The 23402-nt window shown below is 46.0% G+C and overlaps 1 protein-coding gene across 1 annotated transcript in view; it reads right to left on the reverse strand.

The window, feature by feature from the left end:
• The window catches only part of a2m1 (alpha-2-macroglobulin 1), a 65221-nt gene that overhangs the window by 2717 nt on the left and 39102 nt on the right, over positions 1 to 23402 (reverse strand). The window contains exons 23-33 of the mRNA XM_086260499.1: positions 22791 to 22874; positions 22534 to 22710; positions 21785 to 21866; positions 5860 to 6016; positions 5151 to 5225; positions 4454 to 4619; positions 1610 to 1806; positions 1310 to 1525; positions 476 to 594; positions 293 to 383; positions 141 to 209 (exon numbers count right to left, since the gene is read on the reverse strand). Coding sequence (XP_086116625.1) covers positions 141 to 209; positions 293 to 383; positions 476 to 594; positions 1310 to 1525; positions 1610 to 1806; positions 4454 to 4619; positions 5151 to 5225; positions 5860 to 6016; positions 21785 to 21866; positions 22534 to 22710; positions 22791 to 22874 — 1433 coding nt within the window. The remainder of the gene's footprint in view (positions 1 to 140; positions 210 to 292; positions 384 to 475; positions 595 to 1309; positions 1526 to 1609; positions 1807 to 4453; positions 4620 to 5150; positions 5226 to 5859; positions 6017 to 21784; positions 21867 to 22533; positions 22711 to 22790; positions 22875 to 23402) is intronic.

Genomic DNA, 23402 nt, shown 5'->3' on the forward strand with positions numbered 1-23402 from the left:
GTTAAAGAAGCAGCACGGCCATGTTTTTTTATACAAACTTCTTTACGCAACCGGGGGAGTCGCCCCCTGCTGGTCATTAGAGAGAATGATGCTTTGAGGTCATCCAGCTTTTATACAAACAGAGCGGCCGTGCTTCCTACCCCGTCTAAGTAGATGTTGATGAATCCTTCTTCCACGTCCACGCGCTTCACTGAGCGGTCCTTCTGCAGCTAACACAGCATATCACAACAGTTAGTCTGTAGGACAAACACCATGTGGCAGGACTGGCAGCGCCTGCGGCGGGCCAACTGACCAGTGTGAGGGAGCTCTTATCCAGGACGTATCCAGACAGGAGCTTGATGTTGACGATGACCATGTTGGTCTCCTCTCTCCTCCCCTGGTACCTGCAAAAAGTCACACAGTGCTGTGATCCTCATGTGCTCTCAGGTTGTCTCGGGGTTTAGATAATTATACCCAAGACACACATGCAGAGTACCTGACATGCACGAAAAGGATGAGCTGCGGCCTGCTGATGTTACACTTGGCCATGGTGTTAGCAGAGACGTTGAAGGCAGAGAAGTCTGCAGGAGGGGGGATGTTGTAAAACATGGAGATCTGCAGAGACACAGCAAAGTCAGGCTGTGGCGAGCGGCACGGCAGCACTAGCAGATCAGACGCTTCACGTCACGCATTAACACACTGCAAAGGAAGCTTTTACCAATCAGACGTCTTTAAATCTCGCTGGTAGTCTGACGGCGGCCCTCCTCCACCTGAGCCTGGATGTTTACCTTCATCCCAGTCTCCATCTGCTGCACCAGCCGCAGGTGGAGGCTTCAGTGGCGTTTCTTGCCTTTACTAAGGACCGTGGCTGTCGCGTCATCAACAACTAGTCGCTAAAATACTTTTAGAACAATAAATATTGTTCTTCCCATCTACCGATCACCTCACTGTGTTTTCTCCAATTTGAGCTCAGTGGACATGTACCAGTTCATACTGGGCTCCTCCTGCTTTACGTTTGGGAACACTGAACATGTACGAGTACATTGTTCAGGTGCAACACACACTAACAAAGGCCTGCTTTCACATATACTCCAGAGCTGTAGGTTATCTTATGTACTGTTGTAACCAGGAAAGTTTCAGAGACTTTGTCCACACTACAACACTCAGAAGGAACGCTTGGAGTCATTCGTCTGCCGTCATACCAGGTCATGCCAGGTCCATGAACAGTGTGTTTAGCTGGAAGCTGTCACAATGGTTCCAGCTGCTTGTCTCTGTTTAAAAAACTAAATACTTCTGTACTTGGTGTGCTGCACACGTATCTGTGTGGTACCTGTGTCAGTACGCAGTTCTGTCCCTCGGCTCTGATCGTGTACTCTCCTGGGACCTCGCTCAGCTTCTTCTCCTGGTACAGCAGCCTGTTGTCCTGATTCACGGTGAACTCTTTGTTCAAGCCTCCTAAAGAGGTCAGTGTCACTGTAGTGCCCACCTCTGAACTGTAGGTGGCAGCACCATACTTCGCCAACGCTTGAAGGGCCACTACTGTGTCCTGGGGGCCACAGACGGATTAGAAATGTTGTTAGCACAGGTTCAGAGTTCACCCTCCTTTAAGGTTAAACGTGGTCTAACTGACCTGTGTGGAAGAGAAACCGCCAAAGGGGTTCTGCTGCTGAGTGAGCCAGCGCACAATGGCAGAAGAGTACTCCAAGTCAAAGCCTGGCATGGAGGGACCGGACAGCAGAGCCAGCAGCACGTAGGAGGTCATCTCCACCTCCAGAGAGTCCAGGCCTTTCCCAGAAGCCCCTGCTCTCTTCCAGTGACGGGTGCCTCCTGCCAGCCAGGACAAATAAAGGACCAAATAAAGGACACGTCTGCAGATATCCCAGTGTACGCACGCCATCTGTCACACGGCTCACACACACAAACAGACGACCACATTGGCACTCATCACCAATGAACCTAACCCCACGGTGCATTCGTTTTGGATCGGACATTTGTAAAGTCTGATTAGATGTGACAATGAACCAAAGAGGAACCTGTTAGGGTGAAGCTGGTTTCTGCAAGTTCCTGCTCCTATTTAAGACTTTCACGATTATGCAGATGACACCTAAATGTATCTACAAAAGCTCAGTCACACTATGTCTCAAGAAACACAGCCTTTCCTTTCTAATACAAGGTTGGAGGTGTTAGTATTTTCTAGGGCTGCCACGACTTATGACGATTACGTCGACTATCAAAATCGTCGACGACTGATTTAATAGTCGACGCGTCGTTTGAAGCTTTGTAAGATCCCAAAAGACGCAGGAATAATAGCAGGATTTGAGAGTGTAATAACGGACTGAAACAGAAGATGGCAGCACTGCATGTACAAGGATGCCAGCTGCCGTTAAACACCACAGAAGAAGAAGCTGTGTCCCAGAATTCATAGCGCGGCCCAGCTCAGTTTCCAACAATGGCGGCAGCTAGTTAGTTTTAATATTACTCTTATTATTCTTTCTGGGTCACAAAATAAACGTTTAACATATTTTCAGGCTTGAATGTAGCTGTGTAAACCTCAAATATCTGCTCAGTTTATCAAGACAACACATATTTTCAAAAGCGCTCCGACGTTTTCGGAGACGTCTGTTACCCACTAGCTCGATAGCTAGCCGGGGGCTAGGCTAACTAGAGCCGTGAGAACACCGGACTCCCGGCTAATCGTTTTCAAACCCACCGCCGTCTTTCGCTAGTCAGGTTAAACATATATATAAGTCACTTAGATAACTTAACAATGTTGTTGTTTGGCTTTTTTCAGTGTTTTATTTGTTGCTGAGTAAATCGGTTTGGCTGAGATTAAAGTTTTTACACAGCTGAATAAACGTCAAGCAGACAGCTGATTATCAGAAGTGTGAGATGCTCCAGAATTTACTCCAGTGTCCTGTTATATTTTAGATAGCAAGGAGTTTATTAAACTTCACCGAAACAATCTGCAGATTTCATTAAACTTTAATAAACTATCATCTTGTCTTTATTTTTAGTTAGCACAGACCTTAAACACTTAAAGCTGTAAGCTAATGATAGTTATATAAGAGCAGATGCTGCTGGTGCAATAAGCTGTACGCTGTACGTCCAATGGATGATGATCTGACTAGTCGACTAATCGCAAAAATAATCGGTGACCAGTCGACTATCAACATAATCGTTTGTGGCAGCTCTAGTATTTTCTAACTGCAGACTAACCCAAGGTAGCTTGTTTCGACTGAGAGGCTAATTCCTACTGTCTGTCTCAACAAGCCTGTCTTCAGATGCTCACAACAGTTATTGCAGCACTGTGAGAGCACGCACAGCACACGACACAAACACTTCTATCAGGCAAACAATTATACGATGCCCTGCTCAATTTTTAAGCTTTCACACTTACAAAGAAATAACACCATAAAAATGGAGACAGTTCATTTTAATTCAGAGTCAGAATATCAACCACAAATCCAGAAAAAGACCAAAGAGCTGTTAAAGTACTTCAAGGACAGACCTGCACAAAGCTGTACGAGCTACCAGACCATCAGCCACGGTCAACTGGTGCGATTATTCAGAAATATACAAAATGTAAAACGACCATCAATCACCCTCAGTCTGGAGCTCCATCTGGCCTCATGGAGCGAGGATGAGGAAGGAGGGTTTTCAATGATCTGAAGGCAGTTAGGACCACAGGTCAGCACTGGTAGAACCATGTCATGGTGACATGAAATCTTGCAGAGCCTGACTTAAGTTTGCCAATGAACATCTAAATAATTCAGGCCTGGGAGAAGATGCTATAAGGCCACAGCATGGCTTCATCACACTGAGGGACCGACTCCTTCCTTTAGCCAGAACACTGAAGACGGGTTGTGGACGAGTCTTGCAGCACGTCAGTGACCCAAAACATGTCACCAAGGTAACAAAGGAGAGGCTAAAGATGGAGCCAGTGTCCAGATCTCAGTCCTGTAGAAAATCTGTGGAGGGAGATGAAGCTGAGCAAACAGCAGCCGAGACACCTGAAGGATTCCTGTAAAGAGGAGTGGACTATGATCCGTCCTGAGATGTGTGCAAACCCCATGACGTCTTACCACCGTGCTCGCCAACAAGGCTTTCTCCACCGAGCACGAAGTCATGTTTTACTTGTGGATCCAATACTTATTTCCCTCCATAACAGCAATTTAATTTATAACTTGTAAGTAATGTGTTTTTCTGGATATTTGGTTGACATTCTTTCTCTCTCCATTAAAATTAAACCATCAGACAGACATTTAAAAATGAAAGACTTCTTTGTAAGCGAGGATCAAACAATGATTTCCAAGTTTTAGACTTAACTGAAGTCGAGGGAGATGACGATGACGCTGCGTTCTCTCTTTGTTTCAGCCAAAAAGATCCATTTACTGAGTTAAGGAAGCAAAGACTCGTTCTTCCTCAGAGGGAGGAAGTTTATTGCATCATAGAGTTGGATCAGTGTCAGCCTCACCGTGTGTGTTCGATTTCTCATGAAGAAGGGTGATGAGTTTGCTCCTCATCTCCTCGTCTCCAGCCAGAGTGAAGGTGTAGGACAGCAGGGCAGTGGTGTACAGGTTATCGAGCTGGCCAGCCGCTGCAGCCTTCAGACAGGTCAGGCTGTTGTGTACCACGGGATCCTGTCACACGGCAGACATGAGCACACGTATGGGACAGACTGCAGGAAGTGCTCAGAGTAAAATCACGCGTGTTATTCAGGACCGCTGTCGTGTAGCTTTCATTCATTTGCTAGCTCTGCTCTTCCACACAGCGTACGGCACAGAGAGCAGATGTGACAGAAACAGGATGAAGAGGAGGCGACTTTTGTTGTGATTTGGCGCTATATAAATAAAATTGAATTGAATTAAAACTGGGCTGCAAAGCAGCTTGCAGACAATCAGGAACTGTAGGGCAGATACAGCAGCTTAAAAAGTGTAATTTGAGGTTTAATCTGTATACAAGATAAACCATCTCATGATGTAGAACGGTATGACAGTGGCTGAATGTGACACTGAGACACTAACGCTAGCATCTACACCTAAAGCTACGATGGTCGACAGAAATGCACACGACCAGTTTCACCTGATTAGTATTGCTGAGAAACCGTCGTGTTACAGCAACTGTTTTAAATCGGTAAATGTCCTGATTTTCAAAAGTGAAGTGAGACTTACTGTAACATTGGCGTCAAGCTCCAGCATGGCAGCAGTGATGTAGGCAGTCAGGGACACGTCGTCACTCACTCCTCCCTGTGGAAACATGACAACACCGTATGCTCACAAAACAACCACAGAGCATTCTTTTGTAATGTGTCTCTATCACCACACTGTTTAATGTGATCATCCACAGAAATGTGACGGAGAAAACAAAAATGAGGCTCCTTTAAACGGTGTGATGCTCCACGAGGCAGCGCATGCATGTCCAGTGACACGAGAGCTCGAACACTCAGCAGGGGCTGTGTAACCTGCTGTTACAGTCACAGGATTCAACTTTTGGTTTTCCACCAGTGCCAAACGCCCAGACTGGAACTGTGTTTTCTAACGTTGCTACTGCTGTGCAGAAGACACTGAAATGTGTCTGCTGTGCACCAAAAATCAGAGGCAGACCAAAGCTAGGCTCCTGAAACATGCAGCTGATGAGGCCTGTGGTGCTTTAGGAGAAGCTGGAAAGTCATTGGATAGTTTAGGATATTTCCTGTGCGTGTGTGTGCGCGTGTAGCCTGCAGGCTATAGGCCATCTCCTCTGAAACTTCTATGTAAATCACTTCTAATACAGAGTTCATTTTGTGCTTTTATCTTGCAGGAGAGATTTATCCAAAGCTGAACACTTAAAGCACCAACAGCTGCTGATAAGAAAGCTCCATTTAAAGAGAGTGATTGTTACCTTCATGCCATTGTGAAAGAGCTTTCCAACTGATCTGATGCAGCCATCAGGCTGCTGGTGTTTAGACAGCCACCTCCAGGCTTCTGTAATGTGCTCGGGCTGCACGTAGATGTACGGCCGTGCACCACCAAAGGACTTCATCACGAAGGAGGTCAGCCTAGAAAGACACGCACACTTTAGAAAACCAATCTAATCGTCGATTCGTATTAGTAACCCCAACACGACCCCAGTTCCAGGACAATTACATAACAGCTTCACAGGACTCACAGCCCCGTCTGCAGCAATCATCCCTCTGAGCTCATTGGTGATACAGCAGAATTCATCGTGTATACGAGTGCTGTATTTTCAGGAGCCCAAAAGGCTAACTGTTTAATTACTCTGACCACTAGACCACGATGAAAGTCCATCAAGCTGAAAACGCTGAGATATACATTTCTGACTTTCAGTGTCAAACAGTTACCAACACCACAGGGAGGCCACGGGAGCTGTGTTGCTGTCAGATTAACACTCGCTCTCCACTCCTTTAGCTGCTACAGATCCTCAGAAACATACCCAGCTCTTTAACCATTTCATGCTCTAGCTGCCAACACAGACTGCATATAAAGATGTTTGGAGCTCCCTGGTCCTAAGACAGTCACTTAAAACCTACATCTGTTGTTAAAGTACACAATGCATCCCAGGGCTCTAGAGTGCGACCAATTTGGTCGCAAATACGACCAAATTTTTCAGTGGTGCGACTAAAAAAAAAAATATTTGGTTGCACCTGTGCGACCAACTGTTCGGGTAGCAAAAAACAAACAAAAAAACCCCCCTGCAACCTTCCCTGTGGTCAACAACAGACACACTAAACCAATCAGATAGTCAGGGGCGGGACCTCTCTGATTGGCCGTAGTCCAGTTGAAAGTGCAGGTGGAAGTGGGAGGTGAGTAGCTTGAATAAAGCGATATCGATTCATTAAATCCTGAATCGACTTTTAAATAGAACTGTGTTTTGCCAGAAACGCCAGATTCTCAGATTAAAGCTCACAAAACCATTTCAACAACAACCAAACAGCAGATGAGAGCAGGTACACGGTGTTAAATTGTAATATTATTTTATGCCATGTTATACCCCTAGTTAAAGATTGTGAATTATTATGTAGTTTTAGTTTGCATTATTCTCCTGAATTAGAAGAAGCGGATAACTATTGCATTAGTTCAACTGATTCATCGCCTTATTTGTCTGATTAGAAGAGAACAGAACATGCTGGAGTTTTCTGCCCCATCTCAGCAGGAGCAGACAAACGGGGAGCCAAGGTCGTAGCTTAGGCGCCGTGTGAGAGAAAGCATGTGAATGTTTAGGCTTTTATGATAAGGTGGGGGCACCAGAGGCTATAAGAGTTTGATTAATGCTCCACCATTTTGAGATCTGAGGCTGTCTGCATACAGTGTCCATCTCCCACGCGTGTGACTATTAAAATCATCGTTTGACTTAACCCGGCCGGACCAGTGTTGTTATTGTGGTTTTTTCTCTTGTCTCCATCCCCAATATTTGAACTCGTAACAACGGACTCCACACAAAGACGTAAACACAGACCCGACGCATCAGAATCAGCTTTGTCTTTCTCGGCTTTCTCGCCCGACGGCCCGCAGACGGACACGCTGTCGGAGCTCAGCGATCCTGATGCGTCCAGTCCGCGCTGTGATTACGTCTTTTTGCGCTGATTCTGAGCTGCAGGTTTTGTCTCTCCAGCCAAAATTCACCGAGCCAGCAGCAAAAGAAGCAGCAAACTGCGCTTCACATTTGATCAATGTCATCATGAATTTTGCTGTTTTGCTTCCACGACTATTAAAATCACACTCCATGCACAGCTAGCTCTCTCTCTCTCTCTCTCTGTACTTCAAGAACAGTTTCCGTCTCCAATCTCTGTTTTCTGTATTATTCATTCGCTTATTACCCACCAGTCTACCGCTGTTTACAGCGCCGTGGCTGCTGTCTTTTTCTTTTTCACTTAAATGACCTCGGACAAGAAAGCCTATTTTCTCTGTTGTTCAATACTGAAGAAATTTAAACTTTATATGCAGAACATTGTAGAATATTTTTAAGGTTATCTGCTATAAAAAGCCAGACCAGGAAAATCTCCTTCATGTTTTTCTGTTTTATTCTCAGTTACTTTCACACAAAGGCATCTGCTGTGATGTTCACAATTCTGATGAAGTCAGTACTGATAAATGATCAGAATTATAATATTTCTGACTGTCTGAGGCTAAGTTGAATCGAATCGGGACTTTGAAAACCAGAATCGAATGGATTTTAGAAATCAGTGATGATACCCAGCCCTAGTGAGCAGCCTAGGCACGACAGACGTGGATGTAGCTGTAATAGGAAAAGAACTATTGCTAACTTTTCTGTTAAGGCCTGATCCTTCTGAAATTCATAGCCAGTGCTCTGACACGGTGTCATCAATCTTTGAATGCTGAAAAAGCACAGTGTATCCAGAAAACACATTATATTATATAAATTATTAGAAAATTTGTGTGCGCTTAACTTTTGTACCGGTACACCCATGGCAAAAAGTTAGTCTAGAGCCCTGCATCCAGAAACATCAACAGACCTTCATTTGTTCCACATTCTGTCAGGTTACAGTCTTTATTTATTTAAAGATGAACACGTACGGAGACATCCTCGATGATAACCTGCTCCATAGCGCTCTGGACCTTCAGTTTCATCTTCCAGCAGAACAGACCCTGAGCACACAGTGCAAATACCAAAGGGACCACTGTGAATGTTCTGGCCCAGCCAGAGCCCAGACTTGAACCCGATTCAGCATCTCCGTAGAGATCTGACGATGACTGTGCACAGACACTCCCCATCTAGCCTGGTGGTTCTGGCTCTGCAAAGCTGAATGGGAGAAACTGCCATTCACCAGTGCTGGGGGTGATGGTGTAGGATGGGTAAACTAGCAGGAGATGCACAAAGGAAGTCTCACTGTGTCAAAGTCCATGAGAGAAGGATCTGTGAGCTCAGGGGAACCTTCCTGATATCTTTATTGTTAAATAAAGTGAAAACAGTCTGATGTTTGTTTTTTGAGTAATGGTCCCCATTGGTGACCAGAGAGACAATTAAAGCAAGGCATGCTTTATAGGGCACACCTTGTGCAGTCCAGTCAGAACGTGTGTGCATGTATGACAGACATACTGGTGGCCCCCAGTGCTACCTGTCAGCCTCCCAGTTTGATACAGCCATGGTATGAATCGCTGCATTCCCAAGAACTTCAGGAACTTTACCTCTGACCTTGATGTCGAGGTCACTGGGATTCAAACTTGTCTAAGATTGGTAGTACGTCTGTAGCAGGGGTGACAACAATACCCTATCAGTGTTTTACGGCTGAAAATAAAATGGTAGGACCGGCCGCAGAGAGAACGCAAAGGTCAAGACTTTGCCAACTGTTGGGCGTCTCTGTGGTGGCTACGTCCATTTCACAGCAGGACACATCCCACACACGAGTCATTTGGTCATGTTCCTGTATACAGATGTGCTGGTCTCAACATGTCTGCAGGTGGCTACAGCAGGTTTATCAGAGTGTTTATAGTGAAGCTTTCTGCTCTGTGTGACAGCAGAGCTGATGAGACGAGTCTGAAAGCCACAGAACCAAAAACAAAAAGAAACCAGGAGGTAAGAGGCTTAAAAGCTGTCACACTGAGGGAGGTGCAGGATGCGGTGATAATTCTGTGTGACTTTGTCTCCATAGGAAACTCCTTTCACATGGTGCTGTTTGTTCATATAAACATGTGGAGGACTGCAGCGTCGACGCTTGGGTGAAGGTTTTACATCAACGCATTCACAGAAACTGTTGTTATTTTAAGTGATTTGGACAATTTTCATCCAGTTTTCTTCTGAAATTCTAATGTAACTGAACACTTGAGAGGCCTAGTTTCTCAAAAACACACCCACACACACACACACCAAGTGCCAAACTGCCCAGCACCCTTTCAAAACAGCAGTAGATTTGTTAAATCCCCTGAGGCACTGTGCTTTAAGCCCATTAAATGAAAATATTAATATTTTCTGGCAGGTTCCTCATAAAGTAAATTATTAGGACGCTTGCTGGTGCCAAACACCAGAGAGGACATGCAGCGCGCGTGTGTGTGCGTGCACACGTCTACCTCCCACTGCGTGTGCTTTGTGTTCTCGTCACATCAAGTGTTCGAATTGAGCTGAAAATATTCAGTTCAACAGCAAAGCTCTGGATAAATGTTTGAATGCTTCTATAAGTGCTGATGCAACCGCAGCACCAATGTCTTCTTTGTTATGTCAGTATTTATAGGTCATCACAATGTTGTTGCCGTGCAGATGCAAAGTAAACACAGTTGAGACAGAGGCTGAGATTAGAACTGTTTACAAAATATTTACACAACAGTTTTACTTCAGTTTGTTATGTCTTGATGCTCAATCATCCAGGTAAGTAAATCAATGTGCTGTTTATAAGACTGAAGCCTGCAGTCAGCTGAGACTGAAGAAGTCACCTGATGATGACGAAACGTTTCTCCCACAAAACGCTTCGTCCAGATGAACTGAATCACCGTTTGGAGATTCAGTTTGGAGAGTTTATATATAAATTAAATAATACAAATAAAGCGTTTGGTGCTTTGAAAAGGAGGCTGAAAGGACTCCGTGAACATGTGTGCGTCGTTGCTGCGTGTGTTCACCAAACTTTGGACAAATGATGGATATCAGCTCATCCAAACACGAGCGAGCGACTGACGTCATCGATCACAGGAAACCAGAAAACAAAGAGAACAATTATGATTAGATAAAAATAAACTAACTATCGTGCACATCTGTGATCATGTTTTGTAGAAGAGCCTTTTGGCTTGCTCTCATTGGTTCCAGCATTAGGACTGAGTTTTAAGGTTAAATGGTTATGATGAGGCAGTTTGCTCCGTGTCCTCACAAAGGCAGCGAAACAAACACCAGACAGCCCACGACGAGCGCTGCGAAGATCAGTCTACACGATCGATGACATCGACTGTAAACTATAAGACTCACTGACATCAGAATTTTGTCACATACTGAGAGAGTTTATATGTTCAATAAGAAAGACCTTTGGTCTGACATCTCCCAGGTGCTGCCGGCTAAATCTCAGCTTTCTCACTCCCACTTTCCCGCACTGACAAGCTGTTTGTGTCATTACTGGTCTCGTCCAATCACCTTTTCCAGGACAATCAGCATTAATGCCGCTTACTTTAAATCTCTCTCATTCTACATCCTTCTCCTTTGCAGATGCCTTTGTCCAATATCGTCCACGTCTTGTCACGTTCATGTCGTTGCTTGCTTTCAATTATTTCGATTGTCCGCAGCATAATCTGATTCCGTCATCCTCGCCGTCCTGGAAATACTCGTATAAAAGCAGAATTCACTGATCCCACATTACGCCCGGCTTCTACCAACCAGCAGTTCTCGCTTCACCAATGCCAAACGAGCTCTAGCCTCAGCACTGCGCAATTAGACAATTTCCAGAGCTTGTTTCCGTTTTCACATCTGCAAAACTCAACTCCAACTCCCGTTGGCAAGTTTGGGTGAGAGCTTCAGCAACGGCACCCAAATTCCTCCTTCCCTGGCCTTCTATGTGTATTTAATGTGTGCACAAGAAACAAAATATCGGCAAGGTAATAATCCGATTTCAACTGTCTCTTGGTGCCATTCCCTTTAGCTTACCCTGAACACACAGCCATGATTCATCTCTTTTCTAATGCTACATAGCAGTCATCTAATTTTTGCTGGAATTTTCTCCACTTAACACCAAATCCAGGCTCCATATGCTTCTGATCTGTTCATACTAGGACTGGGCGATATATCGAGTTTTTAAATATATCGATATATTTTTATACGAGATAAAAGATGTGACAATATTGTTTATATCGATATAGTCTACTATACTTGTGGAACCACAAGTTTGCCTCTCTTTCGTCCACTTTTGTCTCTACGCTGCGTTACTCTGTCTCGCCTCTCCTTCACTGAACACAACTCCCCCTCCCCCATCGCTTCACCTGCAGGCAACGACAGGACGGACACGGCAGCTATCAAAGAGGAGCTGCTCGGTAGAGATTACTATTTTACTATTTTAGTGCTGCAGCGTTACTCTCGTTAAAATGATGTTAATGGCATAACTGTATTAACGCGACAAATCTCCGTTAATGAGTTACCGCGGATCGCCCCATGCGTGGGGCTGCACGGCGTCAACGCGTTAGCGTTGCGGTTAGCATTAGCAGTTACCTCGTTAACATGTTGATGCCATGCAGCTAGCATTACTTGCATTTTCACCATTTACAACAGCAAAATGAAGAGTGTGTGAAACTGTGTGCTGCATCCCAGACTGCGAAGTCTCCAGCCTCCTGCCTCGAAACAAACTACCTTACAAAACTCGTATACCATATTTTTCGGACTATAACCTTGCACTAAAATCCTTTCATTTTCTCAAAAATCGACTGTGTGCCTTATCTATGAGTTCTGGTTGTGTTTACTGACCGTGAACCGATTTTATGTGGTACACGGCGCTCAGCAATCTGTCAAAAATGCTTTGGTAAGCTACGAAGCTGCACCGCTTGATGGATTGTCGGAGCATTACGGCTACCGTAGTCAGGAGCCCTGCAGAGTAATGCATACTATGCTTCAACGTAATATTACCGTACTGTGTGTCTATAAGGACCACAACTTAGACATTCACATTACTCACACTCTCATTACACATACATATAGGATCTTGGGGGTGGGCACGATACACGGACTCCAAATTACCATCAGGGTGTACACCCCACCCCTGGCGTCGTTGCCCACCTCTCAAGGTTAAATACACGTAGACATTGAGGGCTAGCAGGAGGGGCTATGCGCTTACCTGCTGCTCTCTGGCAGGTAGCTCCATGCCCTCCTGGGTTTTAAATGCACCTTAGAACACACATGCATCAACACTACAATGAGCGGGTGGAGGGAGGTTTGGAGTCTTCTCTCACCCCCATTCTCTGCGACCTGCTGGAGCGGGGGGGCCAGGAGGAGGAGTTGGCCGTCCGACTGCGGTCTGGAGTGTGGGGCCTCCCTGCTGCTGCGGAGTCGGGGCGGTCTGCCTCCCCCCACCGCAGGGAAAAGGGTAACACCACATGGGTCTGGGTGCAGTTCCCCCCTCCAGGGGCAAGGGTACCTAGACCCGGTTTGTAGAGTACGCTTGGGGAGTGTGATCGTGTGTACAGCGTCTCTTTATGTCTGTCTCCACGTTGGTTGAGTGTGGAGTAAGTGCATATGAGAGCATGAGGGTGGGAATGGATGTTTGTGTCTGTGTGTGCCTGTATGTCTGTGTCTATATGTCAGGTTGGGTATCAGACGCCACCTCTCTGGGGACATCTCAGGCCCTCCAAGGTTTGGAGGCCTAGCTCCACCCACCACCACTTCCCCTGCCAGTGGCGGACTCCCTCAGACATCGGTGCGTTGGTGGTTCTTTGTGTCCGGGGATGGGCGTCCAGGTACACACCGGCTCACTGGGGCTCGCTCGGGCCACTTCGGAGGTGGGGTGCCCTCGGCCTCTCGGCCTGGGGCTCGGTCACTCAGGCACGGCTGGCTGCCGGCGGAGCTCACGGGCGTGTCACTGCAACTCCCCCTGGCTTCTGCTCCGCGGCTGCTGAGTGAGCCCTCATCTGGGACTCTCCTCAGCTCTTTCTGGGACAGTGGCGCGGCTGCCCCTCTGTTGGTCTTCCTTGGTCTCTTGTGTTCTGGGGGCCTCTGGATGTCTGGAGTTTTGATCTCCTCCATACCTGCTTCATGCCCTGGAGGACGGGGCTGTGGCCCCCCCACACCCTCTAGCAGATCATTACATGAAGGAACCTTTTAAAAACAAGCGCGTCCATGCTCACAGGTGTACACACGGGTGATCACACCCACAAACTACGCCCTTTTTGGCTCCTACCTCAAAGCACACTTTGCGCTGTTGATCTTATGTGCTGCACAATAATGTTTAACATTTAGTATTTACTGTCATATTCCCATATATCATTGTGATGTTGTTTATTCTATTACTCTTGTTCTCTTCTGCTTGTTTTCTTTTTTTCTTTCTCAGCAGGTGATCCAGGTGATTGATATATGCATTTTTTTTCTCTGCCCGTTCTGTTGGTTTTTGTCTTTTGCCCTTCTCCCCCGTCCCTCTTCTCAGCTGTTTCTCTTTCCCTCTTTCTTTCTCCCCTTCTTTCCCCCAGTCAAGTCTGTCCCATGTTCAGTAAGTGAAAATAAAATAAACAATAAAAGGTGAATCAAATGGACCATTATGGCAAGGCTGGGATGGTCAGTTTGGTAAAGTAAATCCGTTGGGCATCTTTCTTTGCCTTTAGACAACAATTCTGATGCAAAAGAGCCAAACGGGACAGGCAAAAAAAAAAAAAAAAAAAAAAAAAAAAAAGGACCACAAATGGCACCTGTTCAGAGTCACGGTTACGAAGCGGATTTCAAACTCCAGGCTGTCAGTCACGCAGTAGAAGTTGTGAACAGAGCAGCTGTGAAATCTGTCTTTGTTATTATGCTCAGCGTCTGTTAGTTTAAATTTTGACTGCACAGTTGTGAGCTTTTTTGTTATGCACAAAAACAACATTGTTTTATTTTATTTATGGAGAATTATTATTTAATAAATGCTCAATTTATTTTTGAGTAATTTTTTCATGTACATCTACGCTGTATATTAATAAAAGTGCCTGTGTGACATCTGGGACACAGCTTTGACTAAGAACTCTCTTTTTGTTCTTACTTTATGGCTTAACAAAAATATCGAGATATATTGTATATCGCCATCCAGCTAAAGAATATCGAGATATGAATTTTAGGCCATATCGCCCAGCCCTAGTTCATACTTCTCCCGGCCAGTCCGTGTTAACAAACTCAAATTTCTAGTCTAATCTCTCAGGCCATTTATTTGGACAGGTAGGTGTCTAGGACATTAAGACTAAGGGCTTAATGTTGTAAGTCCCTACAATTATAAACAGCTTTCCTACTAACTGTCTCCAACTGGACTGCAGGTTATCAGTGACATTTTCTTCTTGCATCCATTTCAACTCTGCATCACCCTATATCCATGTGCTTGGTCAAATCGCATTTTCTTAACCCTTCCTGGTTCTGTCTTACGTTTTCTAAAACACTCAAAGTCTAAATTCCAGACAATTTGGCATACAGCTGGTGGCACACTGCAAAAACTCCAAATCTTACCAAGTACATTTGTCTTTTTTCTAGTCAAAGTATCTCGTTACAGTTAAAACAAGGCACAATCAGCTACAGAGTAACATTTCAGTGAGATATACAGTAGGAACTTGCTTTTAGACAGTCCGTCTTCAAACTGGAGAATTTTCATTTGTTCCAAATGGCAGATTTTTTTTTACCTAATACAAGACATTTTGGTGAGAGTGAACGCTGAGTGACCTCGCCACCCAAAGAAGAGGAAAATAATTGGTGGCAGGCTAGCGAAGCTGCAAAGCACTCAGTAAGGTAGTCGAGGATTCCATGGAGTGGAAGGAATGGCAGGAGAAGAGATCAAAGGTAATTGCGAACAATGGAAATCTTAATAGATGAATGAGGGGAACCCTCGATCAGGTAGCGACATGGCTCAACTTTGAACTGAAGCTCTGACATAGAAGTATGCTGGATATGGAGATTTGAGGTGAGGCTTGATGGTTCGCAAACCTTGCGTGAGCTTGTCTTTGAGTAGAAGATAGAGAAGGGGTGCTTGGCTGGTTAATTACTTCAGATAAGGTAGTGACAACTACTGTACTTATTTCTGAAATAAACAGAAGTGACAGCAACAGCTTGGGGAGGGTTGATGAATTGAAAGACTGATTAGAGGTTATAAGTCATCTTCAATAATAATGACCCCCATAATCGTCAGAGAGCAGAGTGCGAGTCCACTGAACTTCATGGGAGATGATAAGCTGTTTAGACGTGGTCAGAAACCCTGAGCCAGCTTAGAGAGCGGTTCTTGAATGATTGTGTTGAAAGTGGATGCTAGATAATGCTCGTAAAAGCACATGAAGGGACGTGAAGGGACGCCATGAAGAATTATGCGCACGTCGCAGTTTGGATGTCTTAAAAGGAGCGATAGAGGACAGAACCTGGCATCCCAGTGCCATGAAGGTTCGCCGGTGCTTTGCGAAGGCAGGAAAGATGGCAGAGAAACTGGCATCTCGGTGCCGGAACAGTTTGCTGCTACATCTTGTGGAAGACTGGACGAAACAGAGAAACTGGCATCCTGATGAAAGGAATGTTTTGGGGTTTTTTTGGCAAGTGATTGATGGCGGAACCTGCCAATCCAGTAATGGAAGGGTAAGCTGCTTAGGGAACGGAACCTGGCATCTCGGTGCAAAGAGCGTTTTCTGCATTTGCAAATGAGGAATACAGGACTGGCGTTTTGGTGCCGAAAGGAACATCTGCCGCTTAGCATATGAGGGCTAGATGCGGAGAAGCTGGCATCCCAGCGTTAGAAGGATTCACTGCTGCTTTGCTTTGATAAATGCAGAGAAACTGGCAACTCTATGTTAGAAAACTTGCTGCTGAGTTTGCGAATGAGGGATAAAGAAGAACCAGGCATCTCTTTGCTATTGCATTTGCAAAGGTGGGATATAGGAAGAGAAGCTGGCATCCCGGTGCCAAAGCTTGCTACTGTACTTGCATAGGAGGGATAGAGGAAGATAATCTGGCATCCCGGTGCCAAACCTTGCTACTGTGCTACTGTACTTGCATAGGAGGGATAGAGGAAGAGAACCTGGCATCCCGGTACCAAAAGCATGCTGCTGCATTTTGCCAATATAGGATACGGGAAAGGGAAACTGGCGACTTGTTCATAGAAAAACTTGCTGCTGCGATTGGACATGAGGGAAGGACCTAGCATCCTGGTGCCACGAAAGCATGTTGCTGAAATTCGTGAAGGATGGATGGAGGAACGGAAACTGCCAACGCATTGGTAGAAGGTTTGCGGCTGCGGAAAACCTGGCAACCCAGTGCCTTTTTTTTTTCCTCATGCAGAGAAACTGGCCATTTTGCAAATGAGAGATGAGAACTTGGTATCCTGGGCTAGAAGGATTCGTTGCTGCTTTTTGCCATGATAGATGCTGAGAAACTGGCATTTCAGGGAAGCTATGAAGGGGTGAAGGAAAACCTGGCAACCCGGTGCCTTTTAATTTTATTTATTTATTTTGTCGATGCGGAGAAACTGGAAACCCCATGGTCAAAAAGCTTGCTGCTGCTTTTGCGAATGAGGGATAAAGGAACCTGGCAACTCGGTGCCTAGGTTTGCTGCAGAATTTTGCGAAGCAGGGATGAGAGGCTGGGAACCTGGCAACTCTGTGCCGACGCTTGCTGCAGAGTTTAGCAGAGGAGGGATGAGTGGACGTATGCTGCAGAGTTTAGCCAAGGAGGGATGACAGGCTGGGAGCCTGGCAACCCGGTGCCTACATTTGCTGCAGAGTTTAGCAGAGGAGGAATGAGTGGCTGAGAACCTGGCAACTCTGTGCCAAAGCATGCTGCATTTGCTACGGAGGGATGGAGTACTTTTTTTTTTAAGCTATGCTGAGAAACTGGCAATCTGATGGTCGAAAAGCTTGCTGCTGCTTTTGCGTATGAGAACGAAGGAACCTGGCAACCCGGTGCCGAGGTTAGCTGCAGAATTTGTGAAGGAGGGTTGAGTCGCTGGGAACCTGGCAACTCGGTGCTGCATTTGCAACGGAGAAATGGAGAACTGGCTTGCTGCTGTGTTTGCGAATCAAATCAAATCAAATCACTTTTATTGTCACATCACATGTGCAGGTACATTGGTACAGCACATGTGAGTGAAATTCTTGTGTGCGAGCTTCACAAGCAACAGAGTTGTGCAAAATACAATAATGTAAACAAGCAAAATACAAGAATGGCTACATCTGAAACTAATAAATATATGTACAATATATAATAGTGTATGCATTTCTGGATGTGTATACTAAATATTTTTCTACGTGTGTGTGTGTGTGTGTGTGTGTGTGTGTGTGTGTATACATATTTTACAAATTAAATAGAGTAAACAATAAATAAAATATATAAAATAAAATATACAGAGTTGAATATGTGCAAAACAGTGGCATTACTGTACAGTATGGAGTGCATAATGTTAAAGTTCCAGTAGTGAAGCTGAGGTGTCTATGACGTGTTCAGCAGTCTGATGGCCTGATGGAAGAAGCTGTCTCTCAGTCTGCTGGTACGGGACCGGATGCTGCAGAACCTCCTTCCTGATGGAAGCAGTCTGAACAGTTTATGGCTGGGGTGACTGGAGTCCTTGATGATCCTCCCCGCTTTCCTCAGGCAGCGCTTCCTGTAGATGTCTTGGAGGGAGGGAAGCTCACCTCCAATTATCCGTTCAGAGCACCGCACGACTCTCTGGAGAGCTTTGCAGTTGTAGGTGGTGCTGTTGCCATACCAGGTGGTGATGCATCCAGTGAGGATGCTCTCAATGGCACAGTGATAGAAGGTCCTGAGGATGCGGGGGCTCATGCCGAATCTTTTCAGTCTCCTGAGAAAGAAGAGGCGCTGCTGCGCCTTCTTCACTGTTTTGTTTGTGTGTCCTGACCACGTAAGATCCTCAGCCAGATGTACTCCAAGGAACCGGAAGCTGCTCACTCTCTCCACAGCAGCGCCGCTGATGGTGATGGGGGTGTGTACTTCTCTGCACCTCCGGAAGTCCACTATCAACTCCTTTGTCTTTGCGACGTTGAGGGTGAGATGGTTGTCTTGACACCAGTGGGTCAGGGCGCTGACCTCCTCCCTGTAAGCTGTCTCATCACCGTTGGTGATAAGACCCACCACTGTAGTGTCGTCCGCAAACTTCACAATGATGTTGGAGCTGTTAGTGGCTGTGCAGTCGTAGGTGTAGAGTGAGTACAGGAGAGGGCTCAGTACACACCCCTGTGGAGCACCAGTGTTCAGTGTGATGGGGGATGAGGTGATGCTGCCCAGTCTGACCACCTGGCGTCTGTCAGACAGGAAGCTAAGGATCCAGCTGCAGAGGGAGCTGCTCAGTCCTAGATCCTGCAGTTTCCTGTCCAGCTTCGAGGGAACGATGGTATTGAATGCTGAGCTGTAATCTACAAACAGCATCCTCACATACGTGTCTCTCTTCTCCAGGTGTGACAGGGCAGTGTGTAGTGTCAGGGCTATGGCATCATCAGTGGACCTGTTGTGGCGGTATGCGAACTGTAGAGGGTCCAGTGAGTCGGGTAGTGCAGAGCAGATGAAGTCCCTGACCAGCTTCTCGAAGCATTTGCTTACGATGGGGGTCAGGACTACAGGTCGCCAGTCGTTCAATGAGGAGATGGTGGAGGATTTGGGTACAGGGACGATGGTGGCCATTTTGAAGCAGGCTGGGACTACAGACAGAGAGAGGGAAAGGTTGAAGATGTGCGTGAACACTCCAGCCAGCTGAGCCGCGCATGACCTGAGGACGCGGCCGGGAATCCCGTCCGGACCAGTAGCTTTGCGTGCGTTCACCTTCCTGAAGCACTTCCGCACATCTTCCTCAGACACAGTGTGCGCACTGACGTCATCCGCGGTGCGCACACTGTCCGGTCTCATGGTGTTCGCTGTGTCGAATCTAGCGTAGAATACGTTTAGATCCTCACACAGAGAGGCCGTGGTCTGCGGTGTGCTGGTTTTCCCTCTAAAGTCTGTGATCGTGTTTAGTCCCTGCCACATACTCCGAGGGTTGTCAAACTGTTGCTCCACCCTGTCCCTGTACTCACGTTTGGCTGCTTTGATCGTCTTCCGGAGTTGGTAATGTGCGTGTTTGTAGTACGATGTGTTCGCGGAGGCAAAGGCGGTGCTCCGTGCCGCCAGTGCCGCGCGAACATCTCCGTTAGTCCAGGGTTTTTGATTTGGGAAGGATTTAACTGTTCTGGATGGGACGACATCTTCCACGCATTTCCTGATAAGTGTCCCACGCATTTCCCAGTGTCGGCTTGTGGGGGAATGTAAACAGCCGTAATAATCACTGCTGTAAATTCCCTCGGTAGCCAGAATGGCTGGCACTTAATCATCAGGTACTCCAGGTCCGGTGAGCAGAAGGATTTGACCGGGTGCACGTTCGCATAATCACACCAGCTGTTGTTGATCATGAAACACACACCACCGCCTCTGCTTTTCCCAGTAAGATCCTGTGACCTGTCCGCGCGGTGCACGGAGAACCCCAGTAGTTGTATTGCGGAGTCCGGTACCTTGTCCGATAGCCAGGTTTCTGTGAGGCAGATCACGCAGCAGTCCCGCATCTCTCGCTGGAATGAGATCCGTGCCCGAAGCTCGCACAGCTTGTTCTCCAGAGACTGCACATTAGCCAGTAATAAACTGGGTAACGGTGGTCTGTAAGTGCGCCGTCTCAGTCGAACCAGAACGCCAGATCTTCTCCCTCTGCGTCGGCGTTTGCGGCCTCCAGGGCCAGAGAACAAAGGCGTCTCAGGTGAGATGAATGGGGGGTCTGCAAACGGAGCGTCCGTGTTGCAAAACTTGAACTCCGGAAAGTTATAAGAAAGACCGTCTTTTATGTCCAGTAAGGTTTGTCGGTTGTACACAAGGAGACAAGTGCTGCTCGTGAAAAAATAAAGGAAAAGTAAAATTAAACACAGAAAAAAAGCTGTTGCTTGGGGGAGCTCGCGACAAGGCTGCCATACTCGGCGCCATCTTGAATCATCAGCGAATGGTGGATAGGGAAGAACCGGGCATCCCAGTGCCAACTTGCTTGAGCATTTAGCGAAAGGAGTGATAGAAAACATCATGGTGATGGAGAAACAGTAGAGCACGTAGCTAGCGACAGATTTCCAGCTTGCATTAAATGGTGTTAGGAGGAAGGAGCACAGAACTGAGTCGTCCCTGCTACCTGGCGCTTGCAGTGAAGTACACTGTAGCTTTTGCTGTTGGAGCTGCGATTTGTTTGGAAGCATGGGTACGGTACGGCGTGGCTTCTGGGTTCGGCGCTGATGTCCGTCAGCTTTTCGGCTAACTCGCCCGTCCTGTGGGCCTGTTTCAGAGCGACGTGAGGGGAGCTGCGAGTTTGGCATCCAAAGTCACTTCATAACTGGATTTAGCGGAGATAAGATGACTGGATGGATCGACGTAGTGAAAACTGCTAGAAGGTCATCAGCATTCAGTCTCTCGGAAGCGCCGCCGTGACGTTCGGTGTACTCCTTTGATTGCCGGAGGAAAAGCCATGAACGCAGAGCTTGAGTAGTTGTTCATCTGATGTGCTGCAGACAAGAGGATGTAGCGGATGGAATGGACCCTGTTTGCACGCAAACGAGAATGAACAGCTTGCAGAACTGGGGGAACCTATATGGATGACAACCGGAAGGAGCGTGTTTGGAGGTGTGGTCCCGCTCCTGAAATTCCGATACATAATCTTGTTGGCTGAAGGCAGCAGAGATCAGAGTTATTTAAATAATCGTTGACTAATCAAAGAAAAATTTGCAGATCATCGACTACCGAAATAAGAGTTGCAGCCCTCAACACAATGCAATATTACATTACATTACATGATTTCATATGTTGAGTACTGCAGTGACATTGTCTTTTTTCTCACTGTAAATTATGTCCTCAAAGTTGAACTTGGTAAATATCGTCTGTCAGACTTGAATGAGGTCAAGTTGGCAATTACATGCAATCTGGTGAGATGAGCCCTCTTGCAGTAGTATTTTAATGCATTTCATAAACCAATATTGCATGACTAAACATACAATATTGTCATGTAAAATACTCTGCTGTGTCAGCTTTTCCCCTCACCAGCCGACACTGTAGGAGAATAACTCTGAAATTCAAAGGCCATCATCCCAATGAACTATTAGCAGCCTGTTGTTGAGTCAGCTGCTGTATCACCATCTACTTCTTATATCTTCATGCTCTCATTCACGTTACTGACCAGGTGTTTCCAGAGGAGTCTGCCTTCCCAAATGCACTGTAGGAACCATCGTCATGCTTGTACGTGAGCTCCCTCTGATATCCTGCAGCACCAACACACAAGAAATCAATAACAAGGAAAAAAAGAGGATTATTTTTTCACAACACAGAAAATGTGAATCAAGTACATTTGGATTTATTTACCGTACAAAACTCTAGTTTTGGTGCCAAGTTTATTTCAAGTGCAATTTATATCTACAGTCCGGCTATGTTACAGGAGCCCCCCGTCAAATGTGCATACTTACAAGGCTTCACAACCAACACATCTGCAGTTATTGCCATTTAAGTTGACTTATTATTTAACAGCTTGCTGTGTGGACTGGTCTGATCTGATTTGCAAGGATTGCCCCTGAGCTCGACTTGGTGCCCTGTTTTTAAAGATCACACCCTCTTAACTTTGCACTCGTTCTACTCAGCTGCCATAAACAGTTAAAACTAGCTTTAAGATCAGCTGATTCAAATTTTGCAGAGGTAAAATCCACACATGACCGTTATCAGCGCCAATATGCAGAGTTTAGGAATTAGCACGGTGGCTGAGTCCAAGTCAAAGTGGAGTACAGTTTTAAGATAATAGCAGCGACTCTTCCATTTTTACGGTTCTCATCTGATGCATTTTTTAAGGTTTAATTTGATCACCATCATCGTGATCATTCTGCGTGGGGGTGGAGCACGCACATTAAACCTTGTCCTAAGAAAGCTCCAAGTGCTTACCGCTCTCCAGGAAGTGCGTGGCCTTGTCCAGAATATTCTGAGTCAGCTGACCAGTGCTTTTCAGGTAGTTCAGGATGAAGATGTTGGGAGCAAACAGGAGCATGTTCTGCTCCCCGCAACCGTACGGCATGGCCAGGAGCTTGTCCAAGTTCTGCGCTGCCCTGCCCATCAGGTCACCTGCCCAAGCAAACCGAGGAAAAGCTACAGAGATGTTTCACCTGGCAAATTAAAGTTCACTAAACAACAGAATCACTAACCAAGCACAGAAAAGGTCGCTCTAGCAGAACCAGCCACAAACAGCTCGGGCATAAGAAGAGAGACATTCTTCTCCGTGACCCCATCTGGCAACAACAACAACAAAGAAAAGGAAGAAAAAGCTTCTTTAATGAAAGAATTAGCTCAACCTCTTTTCTTGGCTAAAGTTTATCAAACAGAATGATTTTACTGTTAAAACACTGTTATGTACATGAAGCTACAAGCAGTTTGTTTATGTGAAACACAACAAGGCATCACAGCGCTTTGATTTTGAGACAAGCTCAGCACTACAGATTACACGAGACGGCTCATGTTGGTCATTTAGTTGATCACAGTGAGGAAAGTGCATCTTACAGCGGCTGCTCGACTTCAACTTTAGCTAAAGATCTGCTGCCAGTGGAGAAAATACACAACGAAAACTAGAGATGGACCGATGTGAAGTATCGGTATCGGTGACCTAAATTACTGGATCGGATATCGGAGAGAAATAAAAAAATTTAAAAAAATGTAATCCGATCCATTAAATATCAAAAAAGCACCTCACAAAACTTGCGACACGCCGTAACTCGCCTCATAACCGTAGCACGTCGGAGCAGTATGCATCACATGATAGA

The sequence above is a fragment of the Aulonocara sp. 'chitande type north' Nkhata Bay genome, linkage group LG14, assembly GCF_057382095.1.
Source record: "Aulonocara sp. 'chitande type north' Nkhata Bay isolate Kocher_YH1m ecotype deep benthic linkage group LG14, A_spYH_male_GT1.1, whole genome shotgun sequence".
In the NCBI taxonomy this organism is placed as follows: Eukaryota; Metazoa; Chordata; class Actinopteri; order Cichliformes; family Cichlidae; genus Aulonocara; species Aulonocara sp. 'chitande type north' Nkhata Bay.